Source organism: Enhydra lutris, unplaced genomic scaffold (assembly GCF_002288905.1).
Source record: "Enhydra lutris kenyoni isolate GAN:26980312 unplaced genomic scaffold, ASM228890v2 scaffoldscaffold15, whole genome shotgun sequence".
In the NCBI taxonomy this organism is placed as follows: domain Eukaryota; kingdom Metazoa; phylum Chordata; class Mammalia; order Carnivora; family Mustelidae; genus Enhydra; species Enhydra lutris.
The window spans coordinates 29,709,993-29,728,475 of NW_019154099.1; the positions used below are offsets into that span (position 1 = coordinate 29,709,993).

Consider the following 18,483-nt stretch of genomic DNA (forward strand, 5'->3'; position numbering starts at 1 on the left):
AAGCATAAATGTGTAACTATAAACTGGTCTGTTCCACAAGTAACTGACCTTATTTCAGCATTCTAATTGTTCCTATTCTCAGATTAGAATTCTACTTCTGAATTTATTCTATGTCACTAATTCGAGTCTAAGCCTCTCTCAGGTTCTAGATGAAATTTTAGGAATTTGAGCCAGGTTGTTTTCAAAAGTTTTTCTTTTTCTCTCTGACTCTAGTAAGCAGCTAGGTCTTTGCCTTCACTCACCTCATCACCTGCTCCTTCATCTTTGCCCCCAGGAAGTCCCCTCACACAGGATACGCTAGTCCTGCACCGGAACTCAACACAGACCTCCAGGAAGTCCCCCACCGCTCGCCCAGATGAGAGCGGACATGTGAGATAAACACCACCTGCCATGCCAGCCCAGCGAGCGGTGTTGTACGGAAGTTGCCTGGGCCACCATCTTTCTACAGCCCCCTTGCTTCTACTTGGGAAGGGCCATGGGGTAGCTCTTTGTCCTCCAACAACCCACACTGGATTCCACTCCCGCATCAGAGCCTCCCAGTTCCTGAATCCCCATCTGCATGAACACCCGCCTCCTTATTAACCGTCCCCCAGAGCTGCTGACCTCCAGCTGTTGCCTGCCCACTTAGCCTCTCATCTACTGCTCTCCCTGACAGTTTTCATTCATTTCATTCACACAGTGAGCACCGACTCTTCCTATCACTCGCACTCACCATACTGCTCCAACTCTCACTGCCTGAATAAGCCCCCGGTGTCAAGACAACTCACATGTTTCCACCAAATCAGAACCCCCCTTTTCCCTGCACTATGTCTTGCTCGTCTTGTGTCCTCAACTGCAGCTCCCCACAGCCACATGGCCCTGACCTGAGCCCAATCGGCGTATGGCATCAGGGGCGGACGGTCAGTCTAGCCGTCTCAGCCACCAGGGACACCAACAACTGTGTCCAGGACCACACAAGGCCACAGTGATCCGCTGTTTTTCAGCAGAGGAGCAGACCGGGAGAACGGTGAGCCCAGGTCGCCGGGCTTTTCTGTATGTGTCTTCGTCTCCACGACAAGGTTTGGTATCTCGGGCTGGGCTTCAAGTCCTCAGACATGCCCAGTAGGATCAAGAGAGAGTGCAGTGGGGCGCCTGGGTGGCTCAGTGGGTTAAAGCCTCTGCCTTCGGCTCGGGTCATGGTCCCAGGGTCCTGGGATCGAGCCCCGCATCGGGCTCTCTGCTCCGCAGGGAGCCTGCTTCCTCCCCTCTCTCTCTGCCTGTCTCTCTGCCTACTTGTGATCTCTATCTGTCAAATGAATAAATAAAAAAATCTTTAAAAAAAAAAAAAAAAAAAAGAGAGAGAGAGTGCAGAGCTCAAAAGGCAGATGATCAGTGAGACTCAAGGGGAGGGCAGATGAGGAAAGAGAGCTTCACGTGAGAAAGGAGAGCCAGCAATGCCCACTGGTGGCTAGGAACCGTCCCAACTTAGCGGAGCTCAATGTGCATCTCGAGCACTGCCTTCCCCACATAATCCCCGCAGTCCCTGGGTGATGAGGGGCGTTCTGGAAAAACGCAGAAGGAAGAAGTGTAGCAGCAGTCACATCTGTTTCACACTCAGAAGGTCAACGCAGAGCTCCAAATGCAGGCACAGCTCACGGACACTGTCAGCACCAGGCAGCTGGTGCACCTTGCTGAGAACAGGACAGGTCCGCCCCCTTGACTGCGGCTCCTCCGGGACCTCTCCGGCAGCTCAGCCAATTCCCGGGCCATGATGTGTTTAACACAGGGAGGAGGTCCGGCTTCTCCTCCAGTCCTCAGCATCCCCAAGACTGGAAGCTTGGCAGCAGCGAAGAATCTGTGCAGAGATCAGCTCATCCTCACCGTTTCCTGTGTGCCTCTGCTCTCCCAAAGTTCCCGCTCATCCTTCCTTCCTGTCCCACTGACTTCTGGCCGAACACCAACAACACAGAAGCAACAGCCACACACAACTCGCTTAACTAGCTTCTACAACTGGATGAGGTCAAATCCTGAAAATAAATCCCATATTCCCTAGCATTCCTATGGCTCCATTTCTCTCATGACTGGTACAGAATTTGGTACCAGAACCAGTTCTGAGAAACAAAGCATGTTGAAGGTCAATAATTAAATGATTCTTCACTTGGAATATTTGTGAGTCCTACCTGCATTAGGCTGTAAGGTGTACTGAAGGATTAAATTATGTATAAGATAAAGAACTCCACTCATTTTTCAGTCAATAATTATTCATGATTTTATTAAAAGTCCCTTTAGAGAACAGTAGGAAATTAATTCTTAGCTAACATCAGCTTGGGAGAGAGAAAGGAGGTTGCTTTTTTTTTTTTTAATGTACAGATGTTGATAATATAAAATTAACCATAGATATTATACTTCCATAAATGTTTCCAATAATCAATTACTATGTTGCTTTAATACTATAATATTCTCATTAAATCAACATTGCTTAACTAAAATGGTCATGTTTAAAAGATGTTCATATCATTTTTATGATCACTCCTGAAATTTTCTGGTAAAATATATTATATAAATGACTTTGATAATGCACTCTAAATAGAAGGACATAAAGCTTAGCGGAAGACTCACTATAATCAAATGTCCAGAGAAGGAAGATGTGTGCGCAAGGAAAAGAAAGCATGAAAGCATGTGAGCAAGGGAGACTGAGAGGGAGGGGAAAGAGAGAGAAAATCATTTGGACACATAAATGAGCCTCAATAGATTCTGGCTGAAATATTTAATGACATCACTAAATATCACATTTACCATTAACTCCAAGAGGAAATTTTGCAGAGCACTTTGATGCTCAGCCAAAGAAAAGAAAATATGGTTCACAGTTACTAAGATTTTTTCGAAACAAAAGATCATAACCTTTCTTGTTTGCTCCCATTTCTTCCAGTCAACATGACACAATCATTCAAGGCCCAGGTCAAATGTAGCTTCATATGTGAAGCCGATCGTGGCCCATACCAACTCTCTTTGTTTCATTAAATATATTGTAGTATTAATCACACCAAATTGTAGTAACTTATTTTGCCTGTCCCTGAGATGATGAAAACTTGAGGTCAGGGTCTAAATTTAATTTGTCTTTATAGCCCTGTGTCTGACAAATAATACTTCTAAATATAGGATTGCTGGATTCATCACACTACAGGGCAGGTGTGATGATTAATTTTATGACTGCCTGACTGGGCCAGAGGGTGCCCACATTAAACATTATTTCTCGGTGTGTCTGTAAGGGTGATTCTGCATGAGATTAGCATTTGAACTGGGGGACTCAGTAAGCACAATGCCCTCCCCCACAGCAGGAGGGTATCACCCAATTGGTTGAGGACCTAAATAGAACAAAAAGTGAAGGAAGGGAGGCGCCAGTCCTTTCCTGCTTAAACTGAGTCAACAGTCTTCTCCTGTCCTTGGATTTGGATTTACACCATCAGCTCCCTGGTTCTCAAGTCTTTGAACTTGGGCCAAAATGGCACCACTGGATTTCCTGGGTCTCCAGCTTGTAGATGGCAGATCATGGGACTTCTCAGTCTCCATAATCATATGAGCCGATTCCTTATAATAAATCATATATATCATACAGGATATATATACTTTCTGTTGGTTCTGTTTCTCTGGAGAACCCTGATTAATATGAGAGAAGGAGTCGACCCTCTGTGTGTGAACCAACTCCCACAGCATATCCAGTATCTTCAAGAGTTTTATTTCCTCCAAGAGAAAGCTTGATGTATCTATTCCTTATCAACACAAAGGAACAGTCAAACCCAAAGCCAGAAGCTGACATATTAAGTAGGACACCCAGTAACCCCAGGTACATCCCAGCATACCTTTAGTCAAAGGGAAAGAAACATATACAAATACTGGTCTGAGTAGTGAATTTTCCTAAGGCGGAACTGACTGCCTTCTGAACTCAATTAACATGGCTTAAAATAATAAAAATTGCTAATTTTAATGAGCACTTAGTGACTGCCAGGCAATATGCAAATGCTTTAGCATTTTTTTCTCATTGTACCTTCACAACAATATTTATAGAGGAGGCGTCATTATCAACATCGTTTCCACATGGCAGACGTGACAATGAGAGAGAGAGAGAGAGAAGCTGGGTGAAGGGGGAGCCTTGGCTGAGCCATGATTAAAAACCAGGAGGTCCAGGCACAGAGCCTTGCTCGTCAACGCTGCAGGAGGCTCAGTAGTCCCTAAAATCTCCCTTAAAGGAAACTGCAATGTCCCGGAATTTTAAATATCCTTCCTTTAAAACTCACTGAACACTTTCAGAGCAAATTTAGAAGGAAAAGGTGGTCGGGGGGGGGACCCTCCATCTTCTGTGAAAGCAAAGACAGTCAGAAACTGTTTTGGCAGTCAGACTGCCAAAATAAAACATACCTGTCAAAGACTGTGAAATCTGGGAGGTGGCTGGGAGCTGACATATACCTCCTCAGGCCTTAAGCAAAACACAGAATTTCTGAAAAGTAATAATCACAATTATGAAATGCCTACCCAGTGAAAGCAGAGACAGTACCACTCAGAGAGCGAGCAGAGGGACACGGCATGTTTTAGAGTCCAGCTCATTCATCTGGACCGAGGTTCCCACCTGAGGTGGGGAAGGGAGTCAGAAGCCTTTATCTCAAGAGTCCTCCACTGTATAATGGAAGCGAGGAAGACTCTGGAAATGACAGCTTTACTTAGAGAGTATTTGAAATAACTAACTCAAGTCAAAGATTTGGACTCATCTAGTTCATACCCAAACTCGTGGTGCCCCTGCCCACAACACTCCCTGGGATACAGGCCAATACTGGCCAATACTGGCCAATACTGGCTCCATTTGGAAACAGGGATGAACCTAGGCCACAAGAGAACCGTGCAGAAAAGCAGCAAACACCAAGAGAAGGGTGAGTAATAGACATAACAGGAGGAATTACCCAAGGAGACAGATAAAGAATTTGAGCAAATAACACTTCACCAATTTAAAAAAAAAAAAAAAAAAAGGAACATAAGGGCCTGTTTGCAAAACAAAAATATTCAAGGAAGAAGTAAAAGGCTTCAAATGATAAAAGACAAGTTAACTGAAATCGATGAAAATAAGCTGACAGAGCTCTGAAATACTACAGAAATACTGTTTAAAAAACCACTTGGGTCGGGGGGCACCTGGGTGGCTCAGGGGGTTAAGCCTCTGCCTTCGGCTCAGGTCATGATCCCAGGGTCCTGGGATTGAGCCCCACATCGGGCTCTCTGCTCAGCAGGGAGCCTGCTTCCTCCTCTCTCTCTGCCTGTTGCTCTGCCTACTTGTCATCTCTGTCTGTCAAATAAATAAATAAAATCTTTGAAAACAACAACAACAAAAACAACAAAAAACCACTTGGGTTGCTAAAAAATAATGCAGAACTTGACTGAAAACATAGTAAGAAAAAATGCTTACTAGGAAAACACAGTAAGTGAAAACAAAAAGTTAAAGATGAAGACCACAGATGCAAAAAACCAAGGAGAAATATTAGATATATTTTCAGGATTACTAAAGAAGAGAACAAAACAAAAAGAAAATATACTTTAAATATTTAAAAATGTGAAGACATACATATAGACTCTATTTCTCAGAGTTTAATGACAGTATCCAAGAAAAACTGATACAGAATCATAAAAACCAAGACATAATCAATGAAGTTACTGAACTTTCTGGCAAACTAAAAATAGTCCACGGATGTCTGAACAAAAAGCAAAACAAGAAAAAGTAGATCAGTTTGCTTTAGTCTTCACAGTGACACCAAAGCCAGATAGCAGTAAAGCAGTAGTTCCATATTGCTCAGAAAAATAAGAAGTAAGACTAAGCTTTGATATTGAACTAAAGCTTTGGTAATTGTGGTTCATAATCACAAATAATAAAGAAATCACTGGTAATAACCTGAATTTTAAAAGGATGGTAAAACAAGAAGAGGGAAAAATGGAAAGAAATGCCATCAATTTTCCTATCTTTTTTTTTTTTTAAGATTATATTTATTTATTTTACAAAGAGAGACACAGTGAGAGAGGGAACACAAGCAGGGGAAGAGGGAAAGGGAGAAGCAGACTCCCCACTGAGCAGGGAACCTGATGCGGGACCCTGGGATCATGACCCCAGCCAAAGGCAGATGCTTAAGGACTGAGCCGCCCAGGTGCCCCTTCCATCTTTCGTAGCAAAAAGTCAAAAGATGCTGTTTTGATGTTAAATTCATTAAAAAAAAAAAAAGATTACCAGAATTCAAAGTGTTTTTCCCCACTTAACTCCTTAATTGAAGTATAGTTGACAGACAATGTTATACTAGTTTCAATTCATTCTTGACTCATTGCTCACCACAAAAAGCATAGTCACCATTTGTCACCATACAATGTTATTAGAGTATTACTGACTATATTCCCTATGCTATACTTTCCATCTCTGGGACTTTCATATTTTAATCACTGAAAGTTTGTACCTCTTAATGCCCTTCATCTATTTCACCCATCCTCCCAGAAACGTTCCTTCTGGAAAGCACCACTTTGTTCTCTATATGTAAGAGTCTCTTTGTCAAGTAATAGCAACACACTGGTGAAAGGACATTAATTTGAAATTAATAAATTCCTTCAGTTTAAGTCCACTTTCTATTTCTTCCATTATATATTGGAAGCAAAATGAAAAAACAACTCTTCATTAGAAATACAAAGTATAAATATGATCATGCTTTCTGTAAGACCACCTTTATTTACTTGTATATACACACAGAGATTTTGTAAATAACATTCGTCAAATGATAAAAGGTGTGAGGCAGATTCCGATCAAAATTCCATCAGTATTTTTCAAAGAGCTGGAGCAAATAATCCTAAAATTTGTATGGAATCAGAAGAGACCCCGAATTGCTAAGGAAATGTTGGAAAAGAAAAACAAAACTGGTGGCATCACATTTCCTGATTTCAAGCTTTACTACAAAGCTGTAATCACCAAGACAGCATGGTACTGGCACAAAAACAGACACATAGACCAGTGGAGTAGAGAGTAGAGTAGAGTAGAGTAGAGAATACAGAGCCCAGATATGGGCCCTCAACTCTCTGGTCAAATAATCTTCGACAAAGCAAGAAAAAAGATACAGTGGAAAAAAGTCTCTTCAATAAATGGAAATGGGAAAATTGGACAGCTATATGTAGAAGAATGAAACTCGACCATTCTCTTACACCGTACACAAAGATAAACTTGAAATGGATAAAAGACCTCAATGTGACACAAGAATCCATCAGAATCCTAGAGGAGAACATAGGCAGTAACCTCTTCGATATCAGCCACAGCAACTTCTTTCAAGATATGTCTCCAAAGGCAAAGGAAACAAAAGCAAAAATGAACTTTTGGGACTTCATCAAGATCAAAAGCTTCTGCAAAGCAAAGGAAAAAACAAAAAAAAAAAAAAAAAAAAAAAAAAAGAGGCAACCCACGGAATGGGAGAAGATATTTGCAAATAACAGTACAGACGAAAAAGGTTGATATCTAGGATCTATTAAGAACTTCTCAAACTCAACACACACAAAACAGATAATCATGTCAAAAAATGGGCAGAAGACATGAACAGACACTTCTCCAAGGAAGACATACAAATGGCTAACAGACACATGAAAAAATGTTCATCATCACTAGCCATCAGGGAGATTCAAATTAAAACCACATTGAGATACCACCTTACACCAGTTAGAATGGCCAAAATTAGCAAGACAGGAAACAACGTGTGTTGGAGAGGATGTGGAGAAAGGGGAACCTTCTTACACTGTTGGTGGGAATGCAAGTTGGTGCAGCCACTTTGGAGAACAGTGTGGAGATTCCTTAAGAAATTAAAAATAGAGCTTCCCTATGACCCTGCAATTGCACTACTGGGTATTTACCCCAAAGATACAGATGTAGTGAAAAGAAGGGCCATCTGTACCCCAATGTTGATAGCAGCAATGGCCACGGTCATCAAACTGTGGAAAGAACCAAGATGCCCTTCAATGGACGAGTGGATAAGGAAGATGTGGTCCATATACACTATGGAGTATTATGCCTCCATCAGAAAGGATGAATACCCAACTTTTATAGCAACATGGACGGGACTGGAAGAGATTATGCTGAGTGAAATAAGTCAAGCAGAGAGAGTCAATTATCATATGATTTCATTTATTTGTGGAGCATAAGAAATAACACAGAGGACCTGGGGAGATGGAGAGGAGAAGGGAGTTGAGGGAAATTGGAGGGAGAGATGAACCATGAGAGACTATGGACTCTGAAAAACAATCTGAGGGTTTTGAAGGAGTGGGGGATGGGAGGTTGGGGAAGCCTGGTGGTGGGTATTATGGAGGGCACATATTGCATGGAGCACTGGGTCTGGTGCATAAACAACGAATTCTGTTACACTGAAAAGAAATTAAATTTTTTTTAAAAATGGAAAAAAAAAAAAGGTGTGAGGCGGGGTGGTGAGGGTGCCTGCTTTAATGTTTAAAAATGAGCAATACATCATCTTTTCAAAGAATAAAGCCATTATTCTACTTTAATAACTGCATAATATTTCTCAGATCCCTGTATATTATTTTGTTCTCATTTCCTAGATAAGAGAAATTAGATACCCAAAGGTGAAACGACTTGATGGAAGAGTGACCTAATTCAGGATGATATGTTAATAAATATGTGATATACCCACTAGTTTCCATCATTATCATATCTACTGATTTGGCTCCATACGAGGATAAACTTGTAATAATTATATATGCCTGACAGTAGAATGAATTGCCACATACAGTATAAATCCCGAAGAGTACTCAACATAAGGCTGATGGAACCAACCAACCCTTCCAGAAGGTTGCCACACCCCAAGCACAAGTTAGGCTTAATGACGTTTGAGGGTGCTTCCAATTCTGAAAATGACTTTATAATGTGAAGTCATACAACAAAGTCACGAATCTCTCTCATGCTATAAAAATAATAGTATCAGTGCCATGCTCACATTTAGAAATCTACGCTTTAAAATGTTATCCTGAAAACATCATACTTCCTTTCCGCCATAACAACCACTGAAATAGGACAAGTGTCAGTTCCACTATGCAGTTGAGAAAATTAAAATTCAGAAAAGTCGTCACTGGTCCACGATCATCCAGACAGATCATTATAGTGTCACGACTTGTTTTTCTGGGTTTTTCCGTTTGTTTGTTTGTTCTAGTCCATGTTTACTGTCTAAGCAACTACTCTACATAAACATATAGTAGCCCAGCACTGACCACGTTTTACTTACATGACCCTGGGGTTTTCCGAGCCACTCTGCCTACTTTGTTGAAAATGGAAGAAAGGCTAGGTTGCCGTGATTCTTTCTATCCTGTGTTGAAGAAAGAGCCTTGGAACTTCATGGAAAAGAACTTTAAAGCAGCCACACTATTTATGCCCATCACTATGCTATAAACTCTTTTTTGGTAGGAAATTAAAGATTCCTCAGCAAAGCTTGCTATTGTCCTCGTGGTTTCCAAATACAAGAAGTAAAAGTCATCCACTGCTGGTGCTGGACGGTGTAAGCAGCTGTTCATCAGAGGTAGTCACAGAGCAGAAGTCTGAATGTGAACTCTGGTGAGGGGGGCTCATGTATATGCGTGCGCATGTTTTGGACACCTGCTCTAAACCAGCAGCTGAGAAGCACTCGGTAAACATACCCTGGAGCGGCTGGAAGACAGATGGGGCAAAGCCAGGTTTGTGGAGCCCGGTCCCTGAACAAGCCACCTCATTCATAGGGACAGCAACTGGTGAAATACATTCGAGAGCATGGATGCCATATTTCCTGCCAATATTTGGGAACAGAAAATGATGGAAGATGGGATCTTTTCTGAATTTCCTTGATGTCTTCCAAAGGCAGATCGTAAGGGGACAAACTCAAGTGCAATGAAAGTGAATAAAAGAACTTAACGCTTGAGTAAGGGAAAGGACTTAATGCAAATATAGCTCTTTTCAAAGAAGATAAAGAATGCTCCTGGAAGTGAGACTCTTGGTGTGGCCACAAAAGGAATTCTGCAAATCCTATTTAGACCGTTTAAATAAGCAGAAAAGGCACAGCATGATATTCTGTGGCTCTTGGCCAGATTTTATCACTAGTCACAAACTGGAAACATACTAAATAGTTTTAAAAGCGATATTCAAATGTCTTTTCAATTACGTGGACAGTGGCAATGTTGCTTGCACTGCTGACATTCTAAAACTTCATCTTAAAAGTGACTTTGTCAATACACTTAATATATAGAAAAGATAAATTTTCAAGCTCTGCAATTTTCTCCCTGAATCAGACACTGTTAAAACTAACAGCATCCAGGGTGCCTGGGTGGCTCAGCGGGTTAAGCCTTTGCCTTCAGCTCAGGTCATGGTCTCAGGGTCCTGGGATCAAGCCCCACGTCTGGCTCTCTGCTTGGCGGGGAGCCTACTGCCTCCTCTCTCTCTGCCTGCCTCTCTGCCTACTTGTGATCTCTCTCTGTGTCAAATAAATAAATAAAATTTTTCAAAAAATCATTTAAAAACTAACAGCACCTGATTCAAGCAGGCTTAAAAAGAAGCACCAACGTATTTTCTGTTCTGAGGCATCTGTAACTGAAAATACAGACCAAAAAACGAAAAACAACAATAAGAAAAAAAAAATAATTCTCTGGAACAAACACATTAAGTGAAATACTCACTGCTCCTTCCTCCATACAGACTTCTGAATAAGACTTTTATAAGCTAGGAGGCACAATCATTTAGAATGAATCACATATATTATAGTCAATCAAGATAATATTTTCAGAGTTTTTCCTCAGGGTAAGTAGTAACACAATGATTCTCTTTGCCATCATCTTCAGTTGTCATAAAATTAGTTACAGAACAATGACATTGTCAAAATAAATAAACTCACAAAGTTAATACTGATCTACTCAAACAAAAAAATTTAATAACAATTGAATGAAAACATAAAGTAATACTATACCAACATCATATATAAGGGATAAACATAATTTGCATGATAAGGAGTGTAAGTTTCCATATTTACTTAGGGACAAAGCAGGAAAATTCAAATTTATTACCTTTGCCTTAAGGAGTCCATAATACTGTTTAACTTTACTTTATGAATGAAATTATCAGTGGTGTGCTGGTGCTAGCTCATCCCCAGCTCAAGAGTGCCAGTTGTTAAATATTAAAGATCCCTGTAAGCTAGTCGTTAAATCACTGAAACCAATCATAATGAGAGTATTTACACCATGGGCAATGACGAGCAATACAGACCGCACCCCCCTACCCCCCCAACCCAAAGCCAGTTTAATAGCACTCACTGATCCAAATAAAGATACACAGTATAGGGGCTCAGTTGGTCAAGCATTAGCCTTCGGCTCAGGTCATGATCCCAGGGTCCTAAGTTTGAATCCTGCATTGGGCTCCCTGCTCAACGAGGAACCTGCTTCACCCTCTGCCCCTCACCAAGCTCATGAACACGAGCTTTCTCACTCTTTCACTTTCACATGCTTTCTTTCTTTCTTTCTCAAATAAATAAAATCTTAAAAAAAAAATACACAGCACAATTAATTTTCACAAAGTAAATTCTCCCATGTAGGCAATGCTGGGGTCAAGAAAAATAATATTACCATATACCCACAAGTCTCCCTTGTATCATGTGTGAATCCATGCGCCCTCTAGAGGTCTGAAAATCTTCCAGATACAAATACTAGAAAGGAGTAATTTTAGCAATGATGAGGGAAGAAGGCAATGTTAAATGAAAGATATAACCTGGAAAATTATCTGGAAGCAACTGTGAAGGTAGGCTGGCAGAAAAAGACACAGCATGATGTACATCTACTTGACAGTAGCAGGAGCAACGCAGGAAGGAAAATACGAAATGGCAGGTACTGCGCAGCTCCCCAAGTGTTATGAGGCACATGTCTACGAAACAGACCTGTTAAGTGTGAAAATCTTAGGAAAGAGATAGTTTAACATTCTGTAATTCTCTTTCTTTTGCCTATGATTTTTATGTCATAACCAGTAGAGAGTAGAAGAAACGTTCAAGTAACTACCACACATAAAGTGACAGCCAGGATTTGATTACTATTGAAATTCACAAGACTTTTTCCCCCCTCCAATTTACAGTAGTATCTGTCTGTGAAAAACCAAAGTGAAAAGCCCTTCAAAGTCATCCCACTCCTCTGAGGAAAGCTGACTCAGCTGGCACAAAGAAGACAGCATCTGACAGCAATCCTGTGCCATGTGGCGCTGGTATCAGGATTACGCTTGTAGGAACTAACATATATTTACACAAAAGCTGGCTTCTTTTGTTTTTCTTTGTCCCAGGGATCAGTTGTATCCAGTGGTCTTCCGGTTCTCAATATTCATCAATAAGCTGATTCCTTAATTCCAGCCTAAGTTCTATGAAACTGGTAACAGCTAGACTTACACAAAAAAGGGTTTTTTTTCTTAGAAATTTCTTCATATTTAAGGGTTTAAAATTTTTAAATTACACTTTACAGATAGATGTATGTATCGAAGTATTGACTTCTGTCCCATACCCAGACACAGAAGTGTTCTAATGAGAATAATGGCCCCAAAATCATGTTCAACCTAAGACTTTCAATGCAGTGATATAAAATTTGACTAACCAACCTTTATTGTTTTCCTCTTCATATGGATATTCATTCATCCATTTGTCTCTAGAGTCACATTGATCCTGCAAGAAACACACACAAAAACAGATAATGAGGAAAAGTTCCATATGTTGATGACATTCTTCAACTGGGGAGTGAACAATTTCATTCTGCAATTCTTTAGGCTCTTCATTGGTAGAATGAGATAAAGCAACAGTCGCAGAATATTTTTTTCATTGGTTGTTTGTTTTTTGCTTGCTCTTTACCAGCCACTAAAGGGCGAAGTGGAGAAATGAGGGAATAAAAGTACGATCTCCAACTAGGACAGCTCCTGAGCACAAGATAATGAGGATCTGGATAAAGAGAGTCGAGGGAGGGAAGAAAAGGAAGGGGAGGTACCAGAGAGACAAAGGGAAGGAGAAATTGGTTTAAAAGTAAATTTAATATATGAAAGTCACAAATATTTTTACTGGAGCACTTGGCTCCCTTATTCTTAGCAACCAAGGAATTTTTAAGTAATGCTGTTTTCCAGAGGAAATGATTTTTTTCCCTCTTTACAGCTGATACATATGCAGCATAATTAATATGAATACTTTTTGGTGACTTCATGTTGATCAATACCCAAGCAACTTTTTATTTTTTTTAAAGATTTATTTATTTGCAAGAGAAAGAGAGAGAGAGAGATACAAGGGGGAGGAGAAGAGGGAGAGAATTCCCAAGCAGACTCCTTGCTGGGCGCAGAGCCCACCACCTAGGACTCAACCCCACAACCTTGAGATCATGACCGGAACCTAAATAAACCAAGAGTCCAGTCAAATGCTTAACTGACTGGGCCACCCAGGTACCCCAAAAAATTAATCTCAAAAGCTTCCATATCCCCAGGACCGTTTGGATCTCACTAAATATAATTAAATATTCCTGGATTAGAGAGTTCTGATTACAATAAAGCATTTGCCTCACGTGGAAGTATCTTGAAAGTCCTCCTGTTTATTTTCATTCAGCACATTATGTAACTTGCTTCAGAATTCCCTTTTCATGAGGCAAATTTTCTTTGGCATTCAGTTAAGCCAGCTTAGTAGGCATAATTGATTTTGCGTTTTCATTTGGAATTACACTCAAGAGGGACAGGCCTTGGCGTTCTTAGCAGCACCCACTCTGCTGGGGGCTCACCCCTGTAGCACGGCACAGATTTCCTCTGCGTGGGTCTCCAGACATTTGAACAGAAAAAGGGTTCACTCGCTCATAGGGCCTTAAATGAAACATAGCACGATTCACAAGTTCAATGGGCTTGGTCTGTAAGGCAGACTGGCTTTTAATTTTATTCCAGTTTTAAGTTAAATCAATCAATTAACCAATTTCTCCTTCTCTCTCTCTCTCTCTTCCCCTTTGTCCCCTCCCTCCTTCCTCTCCACTTCTCTCTCTATACATATGTAATATTTACATATAAAAAAAGCTTATATCTCAAAATGTATATACTACAGTTTTTACTACTAGAAATGCTGCTGAAAAGCAACATAATGTAAATGTAACATTTTAATAATATTTTTTAAAGATTTTATTTATTTATTTGGCAGAGAGAGACAAAGCGATAGAGAGAACACAAGCAGGAGGAGTGGGAGAGGGAGAAGCAGGCTCCAGCCAAACAGGGAGCCCCATGTGGGGCTCAATCCCAGGACCCTGGGATCATGACCTAAGTCGAAGGCAGACACTTAACGACTGAGCCACCCAGGCGCCCCAATAGTATCTTAATATTACAATGGCAAACTAGAAAAATTCTCTGGAAATTCAGAGTATAATTCTTCTATTTTACATTATGAAACCATAATATGGTTTCCCTTGAAAGAATTAAAAAGTCATCTAAAATACCATGTTCTTATCAAACACGTCCTGTCCTTTCTAGTCTTCAAAATATATCTAAATTGATCAGTTCCAACTTAGCAGAATGTACTAGGTACGTCAAAAACTGGCTTCAATCTTACATTCCAATTTTGTAGGTTTTTTTCCCCCACACTTTGATATATCTTGGCCATTTTTCACATGATATTCAACTTCCTGATGCTTAATCCAAAATTTGTAACACTCCACTGCAGAGATATATTTACTCCCTAATTTTTGTCTAATAATTTACGATTTTGTGCTACTGCTGATAACATTTAAATATCCTTCTATGTCAATCTTATAGCCACCGGGGCCTTTGCTAGCTGGGGTGATGACATTGTGCCCCCGGAAGGGACACCCTCTCTGGGCAGACAGGGGCAGACACTAATCAGGAGGGAGGGCCCAATGAGCAGAGTCCAGGGCAGATCTTCACCACCATTCACCCCCTGAACCGGGCACCCTCGTCTACTATACTTAGCTGCTCTAAATCTGCACCTTTAATTACTGCCTTAGAATATAGTTATAGAAGTGCAATTACCACATCAAAATAATAGGAACTATTTTTCCTGGTTTTTCAAAATGTCTTTTTAAACAGACTCTACCAACTTATGCTCCCCAGAGAAACAGAAGTCCGTGCTACCATAGTGCCACACCCATCTTTATTTCCGGAAACAGAGCACATTACCTCACACATTTTAGGGGGATCAATAAATGTTGTCAAATGAGTAAATAAAGGTAGTAATGACAAACGGAAGAAAAACAAAATAAACTCGTGTTTCTATCAATCATGCGGATTCTTCCTATCCAAGTAACTAGGGCCTCCGTTATCTAATTTGTATTTTTAGATAAAATTAATCTGCTGACTAAAACATTAAATAATGTGAACTATACCCAACCTAATATCCCACATTTTGACAGCATTTGGGGATTTACAAAGTAGCCTAGTGATATAATTTGTACTGAAAGCAGTTCTGGAACTTGAGTACATGAACTATTTTAAGATCGATTTGACAATGATGATTAATTTCGTGCCCAAGGTAACCAGTTAGATAATGTCAGGGTCCTTCTAGAACTCCTTAGCTCCACATCTGAGCATGGATTTTTGGTTTATCTTTGCAACCACCTACGACTTCAATGTATACCTCTGTATCTTTCAAACCTGAGAGCCTGATATAATGCTCACTTTTGTTTTCCGTTTAATTCACACTCCTCAAAGAGTGCTCAAGCTCATCTCCTGACCAGCAGCTCCCCTTGAGCACCCCAATACTATAAGTAGCACATGTAACAGCAAATAAAGTCACAGTTTAGAGCTGAGAAGACCAATCCCTGGGCTCACCGCTGTCTCCCGCTGGCCATTTGACCTGAAACAATTCATCCAACTGGCGTCCCCATTTCCTTCTCCACAGAAGCAGGGGTAACAGTAACACCTGTTTGTCTACCACCTACCCCAACTAGGGTCATGTCTATGCAGCAATGTGTCCTATAATTCACATAGGAATTCTCACTCCTTAATCAGTGGCCCAGATTAAGCCAGAAAATAACAGGACTTCCCAAAACTGAGACCACAAAATAGACTAATGTCAACTTTATTCATGCTAAGGGGCCTTTGCGTTGCTCCCCAAATCCCCATCAAAATCAAGCCATGATGTAAAATAGGAAAATGGCACCTTTCCAGCAACAGTTAATATCTCATCAATTTCCTAATTAAAATATTACTTAAGTCTGCCAAGTAGGTTTGTAAGATTATCCCGTAAATCTTCTCACAGCACAGAAGTTTTAAAGGCCACTGTCCTCATCAAAAATCCATCACACATGTTTTGGTGCTTACTTTCCTGGCTCCAAAAATGATTCTCAATTATCAGGTAAAGAAAAAGCAAAGGGTTGGTCCCTTATTTCAACACAAAGTAAATATGAGAAATAAGAAAAGGCCTGATATATTACATTTTGGAAAGAAGTTTAGACTTACTTTTAAACAAAAATAATTGCTGTCTAGAACTGTTAGTAAATACTCCTGTTTTAATGGTGAGTCTGGAGAAATTGTAGCAATAGGGAATCGTCTTCTCAATTCTGTTCCTTTTGAACTCCTTTCCTCCCCCAAAATTTCCTAAAAGGAATTCTAAGCGCCCTTTGTAATTCAAAGACAGTTAAGTATCCTGGACAATAGAACTGACCTTGGTCAGAACGGACGTGGATACTACCCAGCTGAATGAAGAAGGAGTTACACTTTAGGGTACGGGCACTATCTCATCACCTGTAGTAACAGGTTGCTAGCTCTTCATCACACCTGAAATTATCTGTTATGCTCTCCATCTCTAAAGGTGGGTGTTTAATACATTCTGCATACTTCAAGAACCGTAAGTACACTTGTTGCCAGTTCCTCTGAAAATCCTTTTATGTATCTTTAAACAGAGATAGCGAGACACCTTTTAAAGGTGCTTATAGACATCTGACTACTCAGGGTATTCTACTTTCTGCCCAAAGGTTATTTAGTTGCTCTGTTTCAAGTAAATTGAATTCTGGTAATGGTACAGCAATCCCATTTGGAATTCCGTCTTCTAGGTTCAGTTTCACAAATCACTACTTCATTAGCTGTGATCTTGTATTTTCAGGGGCTGATTAAAAAAAAAAAAAAGTCAGGGCGCCTGGGTGGCTCAGTGGGTTAAGCCGATGCCTTCGGCTCAGGTCATGATCTCGGGGTCCTGGGATCGAGTCCCGCATCGGGCTCTCTACTCAGCAGGGAGCCTGCTTCCCTTCCCCTCTCTCTGCCTGCCTCTCTGCCTACTTGTGCTCTCTCTGTCAAATAAATAAATAAAATCTTTAAAAGAAATAAATAAATTTAAAAAAATTTAAAAAAAAAAGTCAGGTAACAGAGGTTTATATACATATTCACAAAACTTTTCAAGCCAATTAGGGACTCCAACAAGCAGGCTTTGTGAATTTAAGTCGATGACAGTATGTAAAAGACCCATCTTGGCCTTGCTGTGCCTCAAGGTTTTTGATATATACGTTGCCTTCCTTCATTTAAAGTTATTTCTGTTTTACCTGTCGCAGTGAGTTATCTTGGGAACTAAAAATATTTGAAGGTTAATCTAAATATTTCTGGAGATAAATGCATATCTAAGTGCTACGTTTTCACAGCTATTTTGACTTAAAAATGAAAAGAGACGCTGAAGACACAAAGCAGTGAGCTTGTTGCTAGGTGACAGGTGACACCTACCTGAACTTGTACAGCATGAGACTTCTCACTGCTGAGAAAAGACGCACGGATTTCCGTGGCACAAACATCGTTTTCTACAGAGAAGCAAACTAGTCCTCAGATAGTCTTCTTTAACATAGGCCGTAAGTAGTCAGCAAGTTATGTCTATAGAATATCCAATTTTAGAGATGCCTCTCACCACAAATAGGAAAAGACAGTTGGTTATTTTCCACTTGGGAAATGCGGTTCTGCATTCTAAATAATGTCCACATATGAAATACATATAATTTTCATGATGTGTTATTAAAAGAGTGATCATTATTCTTTGTATGTCATGAATTCCCCAAGTTTTAACGGAAATCACTTCAACTAGGGTAGGTAGAGTCCACAGAGAGAGCAGTATCTTTACAATAAGTAATCTAATTTCCATTAAATTTATTAACACAAAACCATCATAGCAAGGACCTCATGAATTAAAAAAGATAATGCAAAAAACTTCAAGACATTATTTCCTGGATATATTTTATAATTACATACCTACTTTCTAGCATTACCTCCCTTCCTTAAGACAAAAACTCGGGCACAAAGTTCCACCCCTTTTCTTTGACTCATCAGGCAATTCAGGTGATGATATACAAACACCAAGTACTCTTCTACACACACAATTTCAGGATCTCACATGAATAAATGACACGCTCCACTCCATCTGAGAAGGACTGTGTGCTTTCTCATGTTGGGAAAAGATCACAACATGAATACCAAACAGCAGGAACACCAGCATTAACACTTGGCAATAA

General features: G+C 40.3%; 1 protein-coding gene across 1 annotated transcript in view; it reads right to left on the reverse strand.

Annotated features, from left to right (window-relative positions):
- The window catches only part of LOC111147079 (Kruppel like factor 12), a 450,202-nt gene that overhangs the window by 291,051 nt on the left and 140,668 nt on the right, over positions 1–18,483 (reverse strand). The window contains exon 3 of the mRNA XM_022502963.1: positions 12,632–12,695. Within this exon, the coding sequence (XP_022358671.1) occupies positions 12,632–12,664 (33 nt within the window). The 5' untranslated portion in view covers positions 12,665–12,695. The remainder of the gene's footprint in view (positions 1–12,631; positions 12,696–18,483) is intronic.